The sequence below is a fragment of the Moschus berezovskii genome, chromosome 15 (genome assembly GCF_049115385.1).
Source record: "Moschus berezovskii isolate FMDL1 chromosome 15, NW_MosBer_1.0, whole genome shotgun sequence".
Lineage (NCBI taxonomy): Eukaryota > Metazoa > Chordata > Mammalia > Artiodactyla > Moschidae > Moschus > Moschus berezovskii.
In genome coordinates, this window is record NC_142474.1 from 33,068,558 (window position 1) to 33,085,448 (window position 16,891).

The following is a 16,891-nucleotide window of genomic DNA, read 5'->3' on the forward strand; positions in this document are numbered from 1 at the left end:
CCGACCTGTGCACTAGCTCAGGAGGGTGCAGCGGCTGGAAGAAGGTGCAGGCCCCTCCACCCACTTGTCCATTGGGCGGCGGCACCATCACTCTGCTCGGCAACACAGCTCTCCACCTCCTCCCAGTCAGGATCCCCTCCCCCGCCGTCCTCTGCTCCGCCCCGTCCTGGGAGCTTTTCATTGGACGGAGGCGCGGTCGTTTCGCCTCGAGTCAGAGAGCCGATTGGACAGGAGGCCGTCGGGCCGCCCCCAACCAGCTTGGATTGGCTTGTTGCGCGTTGGCGCAACGGAAGAGGCGGCCTGGCGAAGGTGCTCTTTTGCTCCGACTGGCTTGCCGCGGAGGAGGCGAAAGGGGACCAGCGCTGGGGGCCTGGCTTGGGCGGCAGCGGTGGCTGCTGCGGATGGGAGCCGGCTGGCTTGCCGCGCCCATGGAGCGCCACGGCAGGGCCGCCGCCACCGCTGCCTCGTCGGCCCGGGAGCCGGTGCCCGGGGGCCCCGATGGGCGGCGGCGGGAGCCACTGCGGCGCCGGGCGAACAGCGCGTCAGCTCCTGCCGTCGGGGCCTCGGCTTCGGCCTCGCCTTCGGCGGAGGGCGTAAGGCGGGATCGGCCAGGCTCCTACAGCGGCGCTACCTCGGCCTCCCGTCAGCGCGTCGAAAGCCTCAGGAAGAAGCGGCCCCGTAAGTGCCCGGCGGGGCGCCTTCGCGCCTCGCCCTGCCCCCTTCCGGCCCGGCCGCCGTTTTTCCCGCGCGCGCCGGCGCGGAGACAGTGCCCCCGCACGGTGGTCCCAGTTGGTGCTTGAGGCTGCAGGCCTCAGGTCCTCCGAACATGCGGGCCTCGGCGTCGGCCCCGTCCGCCCCTTTTGTGCAGTGGTTCGCTCTTCTGCTTCTCAGTTGTCCGAGTGGAGCGTCTTTCCTCAGGACCTTTTCTCCGGTTTTTAGCTCCTTGTGCATTCTTTGTCCGAGAGTCACATGATTTTTTTTTTTTCCTCGAGAAGGCTTCTTTTTGATTCTCTTTCACCACCTCTCTTCCCCCTCGAGTTGTTTGAATCACCATTGTCTCTCCAAGACGTTACATCCTTTTTATCTGGAGATTTTGGGCTCGAGGGAGATGGTTGAGTTGCTGCAAGCCTAAAACTGGATTCCATGTTCTGTGCGCTAAGCTTTGGCTGCTTTTCTTCCCATGAGAATTCGGGTCATCTCTCATCCAGATATCGTGTCTATTTTCTTTCCATCTCATTGCCAATGCTCACAATTCAGTACTGTAGCATTCTGGGCTCTTTAGGAATTTTTCTTTTGAGGGAAAAAGACATCTTCCTGAATATCGTCTTGGCGATTGCACATGCCTTTCCCAAAGAATCGGTTTCCCTGTTTTATTATAATGTCTCTTTTTCTGCTTTGTGATCTAGTCCAGATATATATTTTTTTCTTTACGGGTCTTCAAGTCCTCTATCAAGCAGCCATTGCAACTCTTGAAAATATCCACTGTCTTGATACTCTAATATAAACTTTCGGATATAATAACAGTTTACTAATCCGTATGGTTATACTATTTTTTTCGCTTGTGGCCGGATTCCTGTTTCAGGAAACCAGCTTGTTTTAAATGCGGATTTGAGAGTGAGAAAGTGGCAGTATGAGTGTGAGGTCTTTATTGGATAGTACCTCAGCTCAACAACCCTTTACTCTTCTATGATTTGGATGATTAAATGTTAAATGCAGCTGTAGTTGGCTATGAAAAGTTTGAGAGTTTTTAGTTCTTTTGTCTTTCCCTGTGTTCTTGAAAGAAAGTTAGAAAAGAGATTATCCACTCTCAGCCTATGCCATTTTTAGAGCCTGTTGAGAAGCACCTGATTTTTAAGTGCAAAACTCCTTCATGGTTTTAAACTGCCTCAATTCCAGAGATTCAGCAAATAATCTCAGCCAGGCAGCCAGCTAGCTCTTTGTGACCACTGACTACAAAGATTCTAAGTAAATATTGTAATTTGGGTGTTTGCCACAAGTCAGGCACTCTTTAACAATTTTTTTCATGTACTCTTCTGAAAGCTTTAATAAACTCCTTGCGACCCCGTGGACTATACAGTCCATAGAATTCTCTAGGCCAGAATACTGGGGTGGGTAGCCTTTCTCTTCTGCAGGGGATCTTCCCAACCCAGGGATCGAACCCAGATCTCCGTGTTGCAGGCGGATTCTTTACCAGCTGAGCCACAAGGGAAGCCACTGGTATACCACTGGACAGCACAGAAAGAACAAATGGAAGGAAAAACAATACCTTGTCTATTTCTTTAGGTCTCATTATCTGAGAGATGGCTTTTCATGACTTTTATAAGGACTAATGACTTCATTAATGGCTTTTCCAGGTGGCTTAGTGGTAAAGAACCTGCCCGCCAACGCAGGAGACACAGGAGATGCAGGTTTGATCCCTGGGTCGGGAAGATGCCCTAAAGAAGGGAATGGCAATCCACTCCAGTATTCTTGCCAGTAGAATTCCATGGACAGAGGAGCCTGGCGGGACACCACTGAGCCACTTTAACTTCACTTCACACCAGTTAGCTGTACTGACTGCTGATCCCTTCAAGAGTTATACTTTGGTGTTAACTTTGAGAGAATTCAATAAAGGTGAAATCTGTATTTTTTATTAGGAGAATTAGGTATAGAGTGGTGCCAACTTTCTTTTGTTCGGAAACCTCATTCTGATGTTATTGTACTGCTTATCTAAAGGTATAGGAGACTAGTTGTTATTAGAAATTAGAAAGCTGTTTGGTTTATCTTAGGAATTATGAACACTGATTATAGTCATGTTCTGCCACACATGTTCCCTAGAGCAGCATGATTCCCAAATCTGTCCCCATCTCAGACTTAACACCATATATCGTAGTCATTAGAGATATGGTTAGGTGTGTGTGTGTCTAAGAAGTTCTTTAAACATTTTAGATTAGCTGGAGTATGTTTCATAGGTCTGCTGCTGCTGCTAAGTCGCTTCAGTCGTGACCGACTCTGTGACCCCAAAGATGGCAGCCCACCAGGCTCCTCCATCCCTGGGCCTTTCCAGGCAAGAATACTAGAGTGGGTTATCATTTCCTTCTCCAGTGCATGAAAGTGAAAAGTGAAAGTGAAGTCACTCAGTCATGTCCGACTCTTAGCGACCCCATGGACTATAGCCTACCAGGCTCCTCTGTCCGTGGGATTTTCCAGGCAAGAGTACTGGAGTGGATTGCCATTGCCTTCTCATAGGTCTGAGAAAAATATAAAGATTGGTTTAAAATTATGGAAACAAAGATGCTAATGATAGTAACATAATAGGTATTTATATTAAACCCTGTGCCAAATACTTTATAAACATTTCGAGTCTTGCAGTTATTCTCTGAGATGGGTATTTATGATCTCCAGTTTCCAGATGAGGAAATAGGCTTAAAAATTTTCCCTTGGTCCAAGGCTATATAGAGAGTTAGTAAGGGAGCTGTGTTTTGATTCTAGTTTTGGGTGTCTGACGTCAGACCCGGTGTTTCTTGGACTTTCGCCATCTTGGAAGGTACAGGCGACATAATCCAGAGTAGTGGTGGAATCACTCAGAAGCTAAAAAACAAAAACTCTGATCTGCAGAGGTCCAAAAAACATCTTTGATTTTTAAAATTTTATTGAAGTTTATTTATTTTGGTCGTGCTGGGTCTTCATTGCTTCATGGGATTTTCACTAGTTATAGCAGGAAGGGGCTGTTCTCTCACTGTGGTGCCCAGGTTTCTTTCTGCCATGGTTTCTCTTGTTGAGAAACAGGGACTCTAGGGTGCCCAGGCTTCAGTAGTTTTGGCTCCTGCGCTCTATAGAGTGCAGGATCAGTAGTTATGGTACATGGACTTGCTCCAAGGCATATGGGATCTTCCTGGGTCAGGTTTCAAACCGTGTCTCTTGCATTGATAGGTGGATTCTTTACCATTTTGCCACCAGGGAAGCTCCAATTTAAAAAATTTTATTGAGGCATAATTACATACAGTAAAATGTATGATTTTGACATATGTAACAAGAGAACATGCATTTTAATCTGGAGCCCCGGTTGTACAGCAGATGTGCAGGAGGTGTGTGGAGCTCGGGGATTAGAGTGCTTTATGGCAGTGTGGGGGGATGAGCTGGATCTTGGAAGGTGATGTTTAAGCATGTGAAGCATGTTTCAGCACTCCAGGGAAAACGTCATGACGTGCTGATTTTGAACTCATACCAATAATTGAATATCCTTAACCTCCATTAGTCTAGAAAATAAAGCTTTTGTTTGTAGCTTAGTACTAATCCAGAAAATAGTTAGCTTTTCCTTGATATTTGGGGGAGCATCAGTGTTGTCAGAATGAAACTGGTGCTTGGGCCCTGTGAAGCTGCCTTTTATCTGGTGCAGTGTTTCATCTTCAGTTAGGGAATTAGAAAGGGCCACCACCAGAAGCTCAGGAAAAAAGTTAGATTTCTATTTCTTTGTAGCCAATTTTTGAGGGACAGAATATGAGAGGATGCTTTTTTGAGAAAAAATTAGTTAATTTGGCTGCATCTGGTCTTAATTGCAGCACGAGGATCTTCCCTTGCGGTACATGAACTGTCTGGTTGTGGCATGGGCTTGGTAGTTGCTGTACTCCGGCTCAGTTGCTCCGTGGTGTGTGGGATCTTAGTTCCGCCACCAGGGATAGAACCTGCATCCCTTGCATTGCAAGGTGGATTCTTAACCACTGGACCACCAGGGAAGTTTATTGAGTAGTCACTTAAAAGAGCATTGAGGGATTCCCCTGGTGGTGTAGTGCTTAAGAATCTCCCTGCCAGTGCAGAGAACAGGGGTTTGATCCCTGGTTCTGGGAAGATTTCACATGCTGCAGGGCAACTAAACCTGTGCTTCCTAGAGCCTGTGCTCCACAAGAGGTGCCACCACAGTGGTGCAGGGGCTGCACCTAGAGAGTAGTCATCACTTGCAGCAACTCGAGAAAGCCCCCAAGCAGCAAGGAAGACCCAGCGCAGCCAAAAAGAAATACATTAAAAAAAAGTATTGAGGTTCTTTGGGCTTAAATGTATAACCTTGTGAGCTCTTTTCAGGTTCATAACTTGGGGGTATGAAGTTCATAACTTAATCTTTAAACACTTCTTTCTCAGTGTTCTTTTGTCTGTTTTTGTCAGCAAGGTAGACTAAGATATGAAAGTCCTTTATAATGACTTCAAGTTTGCTTTCTAAAAGTGAAAGGAAGCTATCTTTCAGTTTTGGTTGGCTATTCAGTTCAGTTCAGTCGCTCAGTCGTGTCCGACTCTTTGCGACCCCATGAATCACAGCACGCCAGGCCTCCCTGTCCATCAGCAACTCCCAGAGTTCACTCAAACTCATGTCCATTGAGTCGGTGATGCCATCCAGCCATCTCATTCTCAGTCGTCCCCGTCTCCTCCCTCCCCCAATCCCTCCCAGCATCAGAGGTTTTGTTATTCATACTTCTTGAATGTAAAATTTATTATTGAGTCTGCTGGTTTTATAGTAGATAGTATTTTATAAGTATCTGGTCCCTGAGTTAAACTATTTTGGGAATATTTTTGAGGTCTATCTTTTAATCTGAGGCCAAAGCTTGCTGCTTAGACCAGCCTAGGGGTTTGGGTTTGCAGTGTTTTAACCATGTGTGGTCTGGTAAAGTTGTAGTTCATAATGTTGAAAAATTGAGCACACTTTTATAAATCATATATTTCTCATTGGAAAGCATTTCAGTTGTTGGCACCTATTATCAAAGTGCTAATGATGATTTACATAGATTTGTGAAGAAAGTTTAAATTCTTTCTAGGAAAAGTATCCTAAGTCAAGTGCACTTTGTCTAGACAGAGTGCCTTGGAGGAAATATATCAGAGAATATGCTGAAGGCTGAAAACAAACTCAAATATCTGTGAAAATCGAAAGTGATAAAATAGGCCTTTATTTTAAGAGATGAGGAGTGTGATGGCATAGCAAAAGCTACTTTTCCCATGTCTGTTCTTGCCAGAAATACATAATTTTTGAATGAGAACTGGGAGGCTTATTCCAGTTCTGTTCCGTCGCTCAGTCGTGTCCGACTCTTTGCGACCCCGTGGACTGTAGCCTACCAGGCTTCTCCATCCATGGGCTTCTCCAGGCAAGAATACTGGAGTGGGTTACCGTTTCCTTCTCCAGGGGATCTTCCCGACCCAGGGACCGAACCTGGGTCTCCCGCATTGGAGGCAGACGCTTTAACCTCTGAGCCACCAGGGATTCCAGTTATGTTATAGTATATGGGGCAGTCTCTCAGTCATTGAGAAGAAGCTAAACCCCCTTTGACAGGCTGAATGTGTAGAAATAACGGAATGTATGGCCTGAGAGATTATCAGAGAGCATGCTTCTAATGGCCCTTTCATGTCTTTCAGTTCTTATGGGTATGTAAATGGTTTGATTAGTAGTATAATGGAAAATCCAGAAACCAGTGCAGTCAGTGAAACCAGTGAATCAGGATATGAACTGAGCTATTTACTCTTTCAGCCTAAGACTCCTTACTTTTTCTTACAGATTGTTTGTCCTCTTTTCCTAAGGTATGTGTATTTCTTTAAACTACTTTTTACTTAATTAACCCAAAAATACATGTTTTGTGCTCTTAGGTTTGTATGCTGCTGCTGCTAAGTCACTTCAGTCATGTCCGACTCTGTGTGACCCCATAGATGGAAGCCCACCAGGCTCCCCCATCCCTGAGATTCTCCAGGCAAGAACACTGGAGTGGGTTGTCATTTCCTTCTCCAATGTGTGAAAGTGAAAAATGAAAGTGAAGTAGCTCAGTCGTGTCCGACCCTTAGTGACCCCACGGACTGCAGCCTACCAGGTTCCTCCATCCATGGGATTTTCTAGGCAATAGTACTGGAGTGGCTTGCCATTTTCTTCTCCGAGGTTTGTATAGATACTGGTTAAAAGATACTTGCTAAAGGATTTAGGAAATCTGGGCTTGAGTCCCACCGTTTCCTTTTGTTGACTGACCCTGGGCTCCTTCCTTTGCCCTTCAGTTTCTTAACTGACAGTAAAGTGGGGTGATTACCTTGCATGGTTATTGTAAACTTTACATAAGTTCATTCAGTGAAGTGCTTGGCTATTAATAGATGATCATTTAAAACATAATAGCCGTAAACTAACGTTTCAACTTTTTAATGTAAGGAAAGGGGGAAAAGGCTTAATTTGTTTTAAGCCTTGCAATCTTCCATTGGTGTTAGATATGTCCAGAACTTCAGATTCCAGTGCTGTTGATGAGATGTATTTGTTAGTAGAGTGCTGTGTCTTTGCTATCCACTTGGCATCATCTTAAAGTTGATGCTTAAAGAATGGTGTTTTTAGTAGGAAAATAGGAATTGAATCTCCTTGGTTCAGTCATCCCTAACATTGTTGTTTTCATGATTGGAGAAACTTTTTATTCTTCCAGTCAGGGCCAGACTTCATGACTTAGGCAGTGAAAGGTTCAGTTAGTCCCTCATCACTGGGAATGGAGTTTCTGTGGGTATTTAAAAAAATAAAAAATCATGACTCCCTGCAACTGAGGTGAATGGCTGCTGGGGAAGTCAGCCACAGTGTTCTCTTTAGAATTGCATTGACATTGTTAGATTAATTTGGGGGAGAATTGGTGTTTAATAGTATTTAATTTTTCCTTCCTGGAACATGATATATCTTCCCATTATTATGTCTTTCAGTCCACCATTTTAATAATAGTCATACATGTTTTAGTATTTATTTCTAAATATTTTATGGTTTTTGTTATGCATGACTTTTTCATATTGTTTTCTTGCTGGATTTTGCTTATATAGGAAAAGCTATTGGTATGTGTTTTTTTGGTGTGTCCAGTTACTAAAAATTTTTAAATTCTGTTGGCTTAATTGATTTATCTTAATTTTTCTTTTATGGAGTCTTATCGAGATAATTGTCAGGGAACATTTAACAGGAGGATTCCTGCATGCTGTTTTCTATTTCTCAAGGATTCTCTGTTCCTTATCAGTTCCTATTCCGAAAACGTAGAGCTGCACACAGTTCTTAGGACTGAGGTCGTAAGATGAGACATGGAGTGACTCTCCTCAGCGTCAGCGACCTTGTGTGTATTAGACTATCCATACTTCGGCTATTGATGAAATTTCATCCTGTGTAATCGTCTTACTAAAGATACATTAGCCTACATTTCTGCTCATAAAGCACCCTTGCTCCATCAGAGCTTGGGTTCCCATGTCTTTCTTTCTCTCTCTCACTTGTCTTATTGTTGACTCCGTACTGCCAGGTTCCGTTAAGGACCGCAACAGATAATCATGGTTTTTCTCCTTCAATGTTCTAATGTAAGCAAGCCTCCTTAAATGGAATTTTAATTGTGAAAACCGTCCTTGCCTTCCAGAGAAGAATCCCTGTTGGCCATGGTGTATTACTCTTACTGCACAACTGGATTCTGTTGTTTAAAACTTTAATGTTTGTGCGTTTATGTTGTGGGGCACTTCTTTTCTAGTTTTGATGAGGTTAGAATGACTTGAGAATCTAGATTTTTGTGTGTGTGCCCCAGAAGCTGTTAATGGTTGTTCACTGTTAGGGCCTGGTACTTTGTTGTTGTTGTTTGTGTGGTAGATCTTTGACCTTATAAAAATTTTTCAGTGCTTTTGACCTCTGAGTTTTCTACTTCATTTTGAGTCTCTCTCTGCACTCTTTTTTTCCTCACTAATCCTGTTTATGGTACATTTTAAATTCACTGTTACATGGTTGTAAATTGGTTTATTTGTACAATTTCTGGTTATGTATGTTCATCTTCCTTGACTTTTTTTTTTTTTTGGTCTAAAGAAAAGCTATCTCTTCTTTTTCTTGGATATACTTACCAGAAATTTGTTTGTTTTAATGGCTTTTTCGAAGCTTGATTTTACTGATTAGCTCTGTTGTGGCTTTGTTCACAATGATGTTTTTCTAATTACATTTACTTCTTGCTTTCATCTTTAATAACTTTCTTCTGCTTATTTTGGGTCTGTTTTATTTTTCTAGCATTTCAAATTGTATGTGACATTCTCTTTTATTTAGACTTGATATTTTGAATACATTTGATATTTAAGGCTAGAAGTTTCCATTTGAATTCCACCTTGGGTAGATATCCTATTCTTTTTGATACATAGTGTTCTCATTGTCATTCATTTAAAAACACATTTTGTTTTGATTTCATCTTCAGTCTCAGAATTAATAGAAGTGAGTTTGAAGATTTTCAGGTGGATAGACTTATTTCTTTGTGTCTGTTGGATTCATTTCTTTTTAAGAAGATATTTATTTGGCTGTGTCAGGTCTTCATTGTGGCGTGTGGGCTTAATTGCTCTGTGGCATGTGGAATCTTTGTTCCCCAACCAGGGATTGAACCCTCATCCCTGCATTGCAAGGTAGATTCTTAACTACTGGACCACCAGGGAAATCCTCTTAATTTCTTATTTGAGGTGTTGTGGAAAGTGTGTTTGGTTTTGTTATTTGGAATTTTAGATCTGCTGATTTGTAGATTTGATAATTTCTTGTTTTTAATATTTTTTGAAGCATATGTCAGGGTCATATCAATTATATTTATATATGTTGCTGCTACTGCTAAGTCACTTCAGTCGTGTCCGACTCTGTGCGACCCCATAGACGGAAGCCCACCAGGCTCCCCCGTCTCTGGGATTCTCCAGGCAAGAACACTGGAGTGGGTTGCCATTTCCTTCTCCAATTTATATATGCACATGACATAATTTCTTTTTGTCCCCTTATAATGCTTTTTGTTTTGAATGCTTTGTAGACTGCTATTTTGCTTGATAGAGTGGAGTAACACTGTTCAGGCATTTGTTTTGCTTACCCGAATTCAGCTGTATAAATGTGACAAAGCATGGTGCCAGTGACTCTGCTTACTGCTTTAGTCAGTGAATATATAACTGCAAGTGAGTTCAGGGATGGTAGACCACTGTTTGGAGGGGCACCCCTTATATTGTGGGCCCTTGATAAATGCAATGTTGGTCTTGAAATGTAAGGTTTGACTTTTACTATATCATGTTTCCTAAATGTAAGTCTGCTTCTCTATCAGCCACCAGTGAGGTGCTTAAGATTTTAATTTACTCATTTTTGACTGAATGTCATTTTCATCTTAAAGCATCCAGCTCCTCCTTATGGGACTCCATTGTGAGTGTTTTACTGTTTATTTACCTTCAATCTATTTGTATTATCTTATTTTAGATGTCTCTTTTTATATAAGTATATAGTTGAATTCTCTTTGTTTTTGAACTGATTTTTTTCCCCCTAGTTGTTTGAAGGTCATATATTCATTTTCTCTTCTTCTGGAGTTGCCTGTAAATTTTTAACACATTTAAACCATCACTCCTTTATTCTTGTTTAGAAATAATCAGAATCCATATCTTCTGTTCCCCCACAAGACAGAGCTGCTGCTTGCTTTGATTTCCCTCTCCTTTCTCTTCCCTCTTCGACTTCCTATGTTGAAATCATGTAAGTATTTTAGTTCCATATTGCTGATTTTCCTAAAAGTCAGCATGCATTGCTTCCTGTGTTTATCATTGTTCTTTAGAACTCATATCATCTTGAGTGATTTAAAGTATTATATTGGAGTGTATCTACTAACTGTTTCAGAGAAGGTTTTTGAATAGTAAATGTTGAGCTCTTCATGCGTGGAATTGTTTTTCTCTTGCACTCCCATTTGAAAGCTGATTTGACTGAATATGAGTTTCTAATTATTTTCCTTATAACTTTGCTAGTGCTCTGTCTGCGTTACTGATGTGAAGTCTAGTTTTACTTTTACGTGATCTGTGTATCTTTGTAGGAATTCACTTTTTTCCTTTGGGAGTTTTTAGGATTTCCTGAGATTTCAGTAAGATGTCACTGTAAATCTTCCCTTATTCCCCCCAGAAAATTTCTAGAACTCCTAAAACATAGATGTTGGACTTTCTGGTTCTGTGTTTTATATATCTACCTTTCTTTCATACTCTAGGCATTTTGGGAGAATTTCTTAGTTTTGTTTCCCATTTGTTTTTTTCTGCATCTTTTTTGTTATTAAATGTATCTGTTGAACTTTATTTTAGAAATAAATATTTTCATTTTTCTATTGTAAAAGTGTCTTTATTGAATATAATTTACATATAATAAATTATATCCACTCAAAGTGTACAGTTCCATGCATTTTGATAGATATATACAGCCATGAATCTTCCCCTCTTGCCCCCAACAATTAAGATTTGGGTTATCACAGAGAGTTTTCTCCTACCCCTGTACAGTCCTTCCCTCTCTCCCTCCCTAAGCCGGTGATCGGCTTTCTATCAGATGCAGAAATGGTTAGTTTGCATTTTCTAGAGTTTCATATAAATGGACTCATATATTTGTGGAGAGTTTCTTTCACTTAGCCCTTTTTTAAAAAAAAAACATATTTATTTATTTGGCTGTGTTGGGTCTTATTTGTGGCATGCTGGGATATTTAGTTGCCACTTACAAACTCTTAGTTGTGGCATGTGGGATCTAGTTCCCACACAGGACCAGGGATCAAACCTGGGCCCCCTGCATTGGGAGCCTGGAGTCTTAGCCACTGGACCACCAGGGATATCCTCACTTACCCTGTTTTTGAGAGTTACTTGTAGCTCAGCTAGTAAAGAATCCACCTGCAATGTGGGAGACCTAGGTTCAATCCCCGGGTTGGGAAGATCCTCTGGAGAAGGGAAAGGCTACCCACTCTGGTATTCTGGCTGGGAGAATTCCATGGACTATACAAGTCCACGGGGTCGCAAAGAGTCGGACACAAACTGACTTTCTTATTTATTATATTATTACCTTAAGTGTATTGTTACCACCCCCCAGAATCCTTTTTTGGTTTTGAAAGCTTCATATATCATGCGAAATGCTGGGTTGGGTGAAGCATAAACTGGAATCAACATTGCCGGGAGAAATATCAATAACCTCAGATATGCAGATGATACCACCCTTACGGCAGAAAGCGAAGAGGAACTAAAGAGCCTCTAGATGAAAGTGAAAGAGAAGTGAAAAACTTGGCTTAAAACTCAACATTCAGAAAACTAAGATGATGGCATCCAGTTCCTTCACTTCATGGCAGATAGATGGGTAAACAAGGGAAATAATGACAGACTATTTTCTTGGGCTCCAAAATCACTACAGATGGTGACTGCAGCCATGAAGTTAGAAGATGCTTGCTCCTTGGAAGAAAAGCTATGACAAACTTAGAAAGCATATTAAAAAGCAGAGACATTGCTGACAAAGGTCCATCTAGTCAAAGGTATGGTTTTTCCAGTAGTCATGTATGGATGTGAGAGTTGCACCATAATGAAGTCTGAGCACCAAAGAATTGATGCTTTTGAACTGTAGTGTTGGAGAAAACTTGAGAGTCCCTTGGACTGCATGGCTGTCAAACCAGTCAATCCTGAAAAAATCAAACCTTGAATACTCATTGGAAGGACTGATGCTGAATCTCCATACTTTGGCCACCTGATGTGAAGAGTTGATTCGTTATAAAAGACCCTGACGCTGGAAAAGATTGAAGGCAGGAGAATAAAGGGACAACAGGACGAGATGATTGAATGGCATCACTGACTCACAGTGCACTCATTTGAGCAAGCTCCGGGAGATGGTGAGGGACAGGGGAGCCTGGTGTGCTGCAGTCCATGTGGTCGCGAGGAGCTGGACATGACTGAGTGACACAACAACAACCCCCACCCTCAACTAGGAAATTAACGTTGATACCACAGATACCTTATTTAGATTGAACCAGTTTTACCTTAGCTCTTTTGTGAATGTGTATCTAGTTCTGTATACTTTTATCACATGTGTAGATTCTTGCAGCCAAAACCATACTTGGCAATCATATATTAGTTTCTAATTTTTCTTTATGGCAGTGTATTCATTTTTAAAATTAATTTATTTTTATTGAAGTATAATTGATTTACAGTAGCTTATTTTTCGTGGATGAAATCTCCTTTTACCTTGACTGATATTTATGATTCTTTTAAAGCCTCCTCTTTGTTCCTGCAACTGTTTCTTAAGACGTTAGCATCTTCTGTTTTTGTGGTGTTGATTTCCCTTTTGGTAATTCTGGTTTGTAAAGTGATAGTCTCTGGTTTAAGGAATGCTATTCTCCTGTCAGTGGATGCACTGTCAGTTTACTCGTCTGTCAGGATGGATTGTAGGGGAGAGATGGGAAATATGGCCAGATGTAGGGGCTCCACACTTCTGGGTAATAGTAGCTGTGTGGATGTCATACTGATTGTTGAGCTCAAGTGCCTGTGCTCAGTGAAGAATTTGCCTCCTTGGAGGCTGAGGAGGGGAGTGACTGGCCTGTCCTGTTGTGCCAAATGCATTTTCCCACCATATGACTTATAACTGCACCAGAGCCTGCTTCTGTTTCCCCATGGCAGCTACCCCATCGACACCTTGAATGGAGCACTCCTCTGCTTCCCCCACCTTGATAGCTGCTCCCCATTTTAATAGCGTTTTTCTTTTGAGGATTTTGGACAGTTACTTCCTCTGTCAGCTTAGTTCTGGTGATAGTATCACTTCTTATTTTGCAGAATTATTTTAGAAAGTCAACATCTGTCTTTAGTCATTTCTAGGAGTTAAGATGGGAGGAGAGGACATGTATAGCTAATGCAGTTTTATCTTGATCCAGTCTCCTTAAGGCATTTTTTGGGGGATGGATTTTTGGGGGGATGCTGTGCCACATGGCATGTGGGATCCTAGTTCCCCGATTGAGGCTTGAGCCTGCACCCCCTGTGTTGGAATCACGGGAGTCTTAACCACTGAACCTTCAGGGGAGTCTTTGGGTGGATTTTTGGAGATGGATATTTGAATCACTGGTTAAAGAATCCACCTTACCAACGTAGGAGATGCAGGTTTGATTCCTAGATCAGGAACATTGCCTGGAAAAGGAAACAGCAACCCTCTCCAGTATTCTTGCCTGGGAAATCCCATAGACAGAGGAGCCTGGCGCAGGCTACAGTCCATGGGCTCGCAAAAGAGTTGGCTACCACTTAGCGACTAAACAACAAATTTGGGTATTAACTTTGAAACACCTGTTGGTGGCCATTTAACCCTGATTGATTGACATTGACCCCTGGAGCTTATATGTTACACAGGGTTTGGAATTTCCTCTGCCCCTCAGTTGGGTTGGCTGTCACTGTGATATTTTTCTTTTTGATCTTTGTATTTTTTTTGATAGATTTGCTTCCAGATCAGACAGTCATATTTCTTCTCGCCCAGATCTTTTTGTTTATATTTTGTGTGGTTCTTGGAAACCTCAGGGTATGAAATGGTTAATCTAATAAGTGTGAATTTAGTTTTCAGGGGAAAAAAAGCTGTTTTGACTTTTTTTTTTCCTTTCCCCATTTAGTTTTTCCTTGGTTTGGCTTGGATATTGGTGGAACCCTGGTCAAGCTGGTTTATTTTGAACCCAAAGACATCACTGCTGAAGAAGAAGAGGAAGAAGTGGAAAGTCTTAAAAGCATTCGGAAGTACCTGACCTCCAATGTGGCTTATGGGTCCACGGGTATTCGGGACGTGCACCTGGAGCTGAAGGACCTGACTCTGTGTGGACGCAAAGGCAATCTGCACTTTATACGCTTTCCCACTCATGACATGCCTGCTTTTATTCAAATGGGCAGAGATAAAAACTTCTCGAGTCTCCACACTGTCTTTTGTGCCACTGGAGGTGGAGCATACAAATTTGAGCAGGATTTTCTCACAGTATGCATTTTTTAGCTTATATACAATTTATGGTAATTTGATTGTTAAAAATAATACGAATAGCAAGTGGTGGAATTGTTTCCATCTCTAATGGAATTTGAATTTTCTTGAGTCAAATTAAGATTAAATAGTGATAGGAATTGCCATTTAGAAATTGTTGTATAGTTTACTTTTTGCCCAATTCAGATGAGCTGGGAATCAGAACCACTGAAAGCGTAGCATTTTGTTGTTATTTTAGTATGAGAAAACATTAAAATTGTAATAAGCAGAGTACGGAACTACCAGTGAGGAGCTAATGTCATTGTTTTGAACAACTAAATTGAAAAATAATTTTTAAAAATTAATGTCATTTCATGTTATAAAGTTGTTTCCAGTCTTATCTACCACATAAGTTTTCTTAACCTCCTTAATTGTTTCTTGGCAGTTTTACTGTTTAGAAATATGAGGAACTCAGGTCCAAAGCAGTGCTTTTTTTTTCAGGCCTCAGGGCTAGTCAGAGATGGTTGACAGTGCTGTATGTGCTTAGTCGCTCAGTTGTGTCTGACTCTTTACAACCCTATGGGCTGCAGCCCACCAGGCTCCTCTGTCCTTTTGGATTCTCCTGGCAAGGATGTTGGAGTGGGTTGCTGTGCTCTCCTCCACGGGATCTTCCCAACCCAGGGATCGAACCCAGGTCTTATGCATTTCAGGCGAATTCTTTACCGACTGAGCCACTGGGGAAGCACCATTCTGTTTTCCCCAAATGCCTTTTGCTGTATCCTGAGCTGCATGCTTGTTACCAGGAGTCTGGACACTAGGGGGAGTGCCAGTGGGCACTTGATTTTGTTTTCATTCAGTAAATGTGTGTAAGGCCTTGAGGCTAGGTCTTTTGAGGGTGGATGTGGGAATAGATGGGAGAATTGATAAATGGATTTGCCAGGACTCTGATCTTCAGGGTGCAGTGTAGATTTAAAATATATTCAGTGACCATGGTTTTTATGCCACCAATGAAAATGTGATTGCAGAGATTCTGTCTTTGCTTATATTATGTTTCATCCATCTCTCCGCTTGAGTGTCACTGTGTATTTGTGACTTTGTCTTCTTTCTTTGTCCTCTATCTTCTTTCTTCCATAACCTGAGTATAACCATAATATAAGATTGACATGAATTTTAAAATGAGGTTTTGCTTGAATTTTTCGTGGTTTCTTTTCTAGCTGTGAGTTAATGGGAAGATAGCAGGAAGAGAGGAGGTCCCCTTTCTTTGAGGTCGTAGTGGACTCTGGATTGTAACTGATAGGTAAGGGTGAAACTGATAGGCATCACCATCTCAGTGGACATGAGTTTGAGCATGCTGAAGGAGTTGATGACGGACAGAGAAGCCTGTCGTGCTGCAGTCCATGGGGTCGCAAAGAGTCAGACACGACTGAGCGACTGAACTGACTGAAAAGAAAAAACCTACATATTTCTCTAACCTACAGAGGTGCCTTTGGAACATATTAAAAAACCATTCAGAGAATATAAGGGCTTCCCTCATAGCTCAGTTGGTAAAGAATCTGCCTACAATGCAGGAGACTCTGGTTCAATTCCTGGGTCGGGAAGATCCCCTGGGAAAGGAAATGGCAGCCCACTCCAGTATTCTTGCCTGGAGAATCTCATGGACAGAGGAGCGTGGCAGGCTATAGTCCGTGGGGTCACTAGATTCAGACACAATTTACCAACTAAACCACCACCAGAGGTTGTGTGGTAATCCAAGGAGAGAGGCAGAGTAGATTTTAGACCTTAGGAGTTGCCTCCTAGGCTATTGGGGTTTCTAATCTGTATGCATTAGTGCTGTTCTTACAAACTGTATGAAAATGAAATGCCTTACAAATCCTGCTTGTGCATTGGGAGTGAAGATTATTTAATAAACCACAGTGAAATATTTCTAATAATATGGAGTTTATCCTGTCTCTTTTTTAATATGAATCAGGTTTCCTTGTATTGAGTTTTCTTGTTGGTGCAACACCTACATTATGAGTAATTTGATGAAATAACGTATGTGTTAGACATATAACTATGTCAATTAGGCTGAGATTCATTAGGAATAATGGCAGAACAGGACGGGAAAGATAAAAGGAGGTCTTAGCTGGCATACAGTGGCAGAAAACTACTTTGATTTCAGTTAGGCCACTAATGTAAAACAATTTAGCTTTGAAATGAAAATGATGA

The 16,891-nt window shown here is 41.9% G+C and overlaps 1 protein-coding gene across 3 annotated transcripts in view; it reads left to right on the top strand.

The window, feature by feature from the left end:
* Positions 1–304: 304 nt before the first annotated feature.
* The window catches only part of PANK2 (pantothenate kinase 2), a 31,974-nt gene continuing 15,387 nt past the window's right edge, over positions 305–16,891 (top strand). For 2 of the 3 annotated variants that reach the window (XR_016039161.1, XM_055423907.2), the window contains exons 1-2: positions 305–678; positions 14,352–14,704. Coding sequence is in view for 1 of the 3 variants with exons in the window: in XM_055423907.2 (XP_055279882.2) it covers positions 402–678; positions 14,352–14,704 (630 nt within the window). In the remaining 2 variants the exon portion in view is untranslated. Of the gene's footprint in view, positions 679–14,351; positions 14,705–14,725; positions 15,981–16,891 lie in introns of those variants that run through there. The other variant, XM_088843973.1, reaches the window with a different exon arrangement.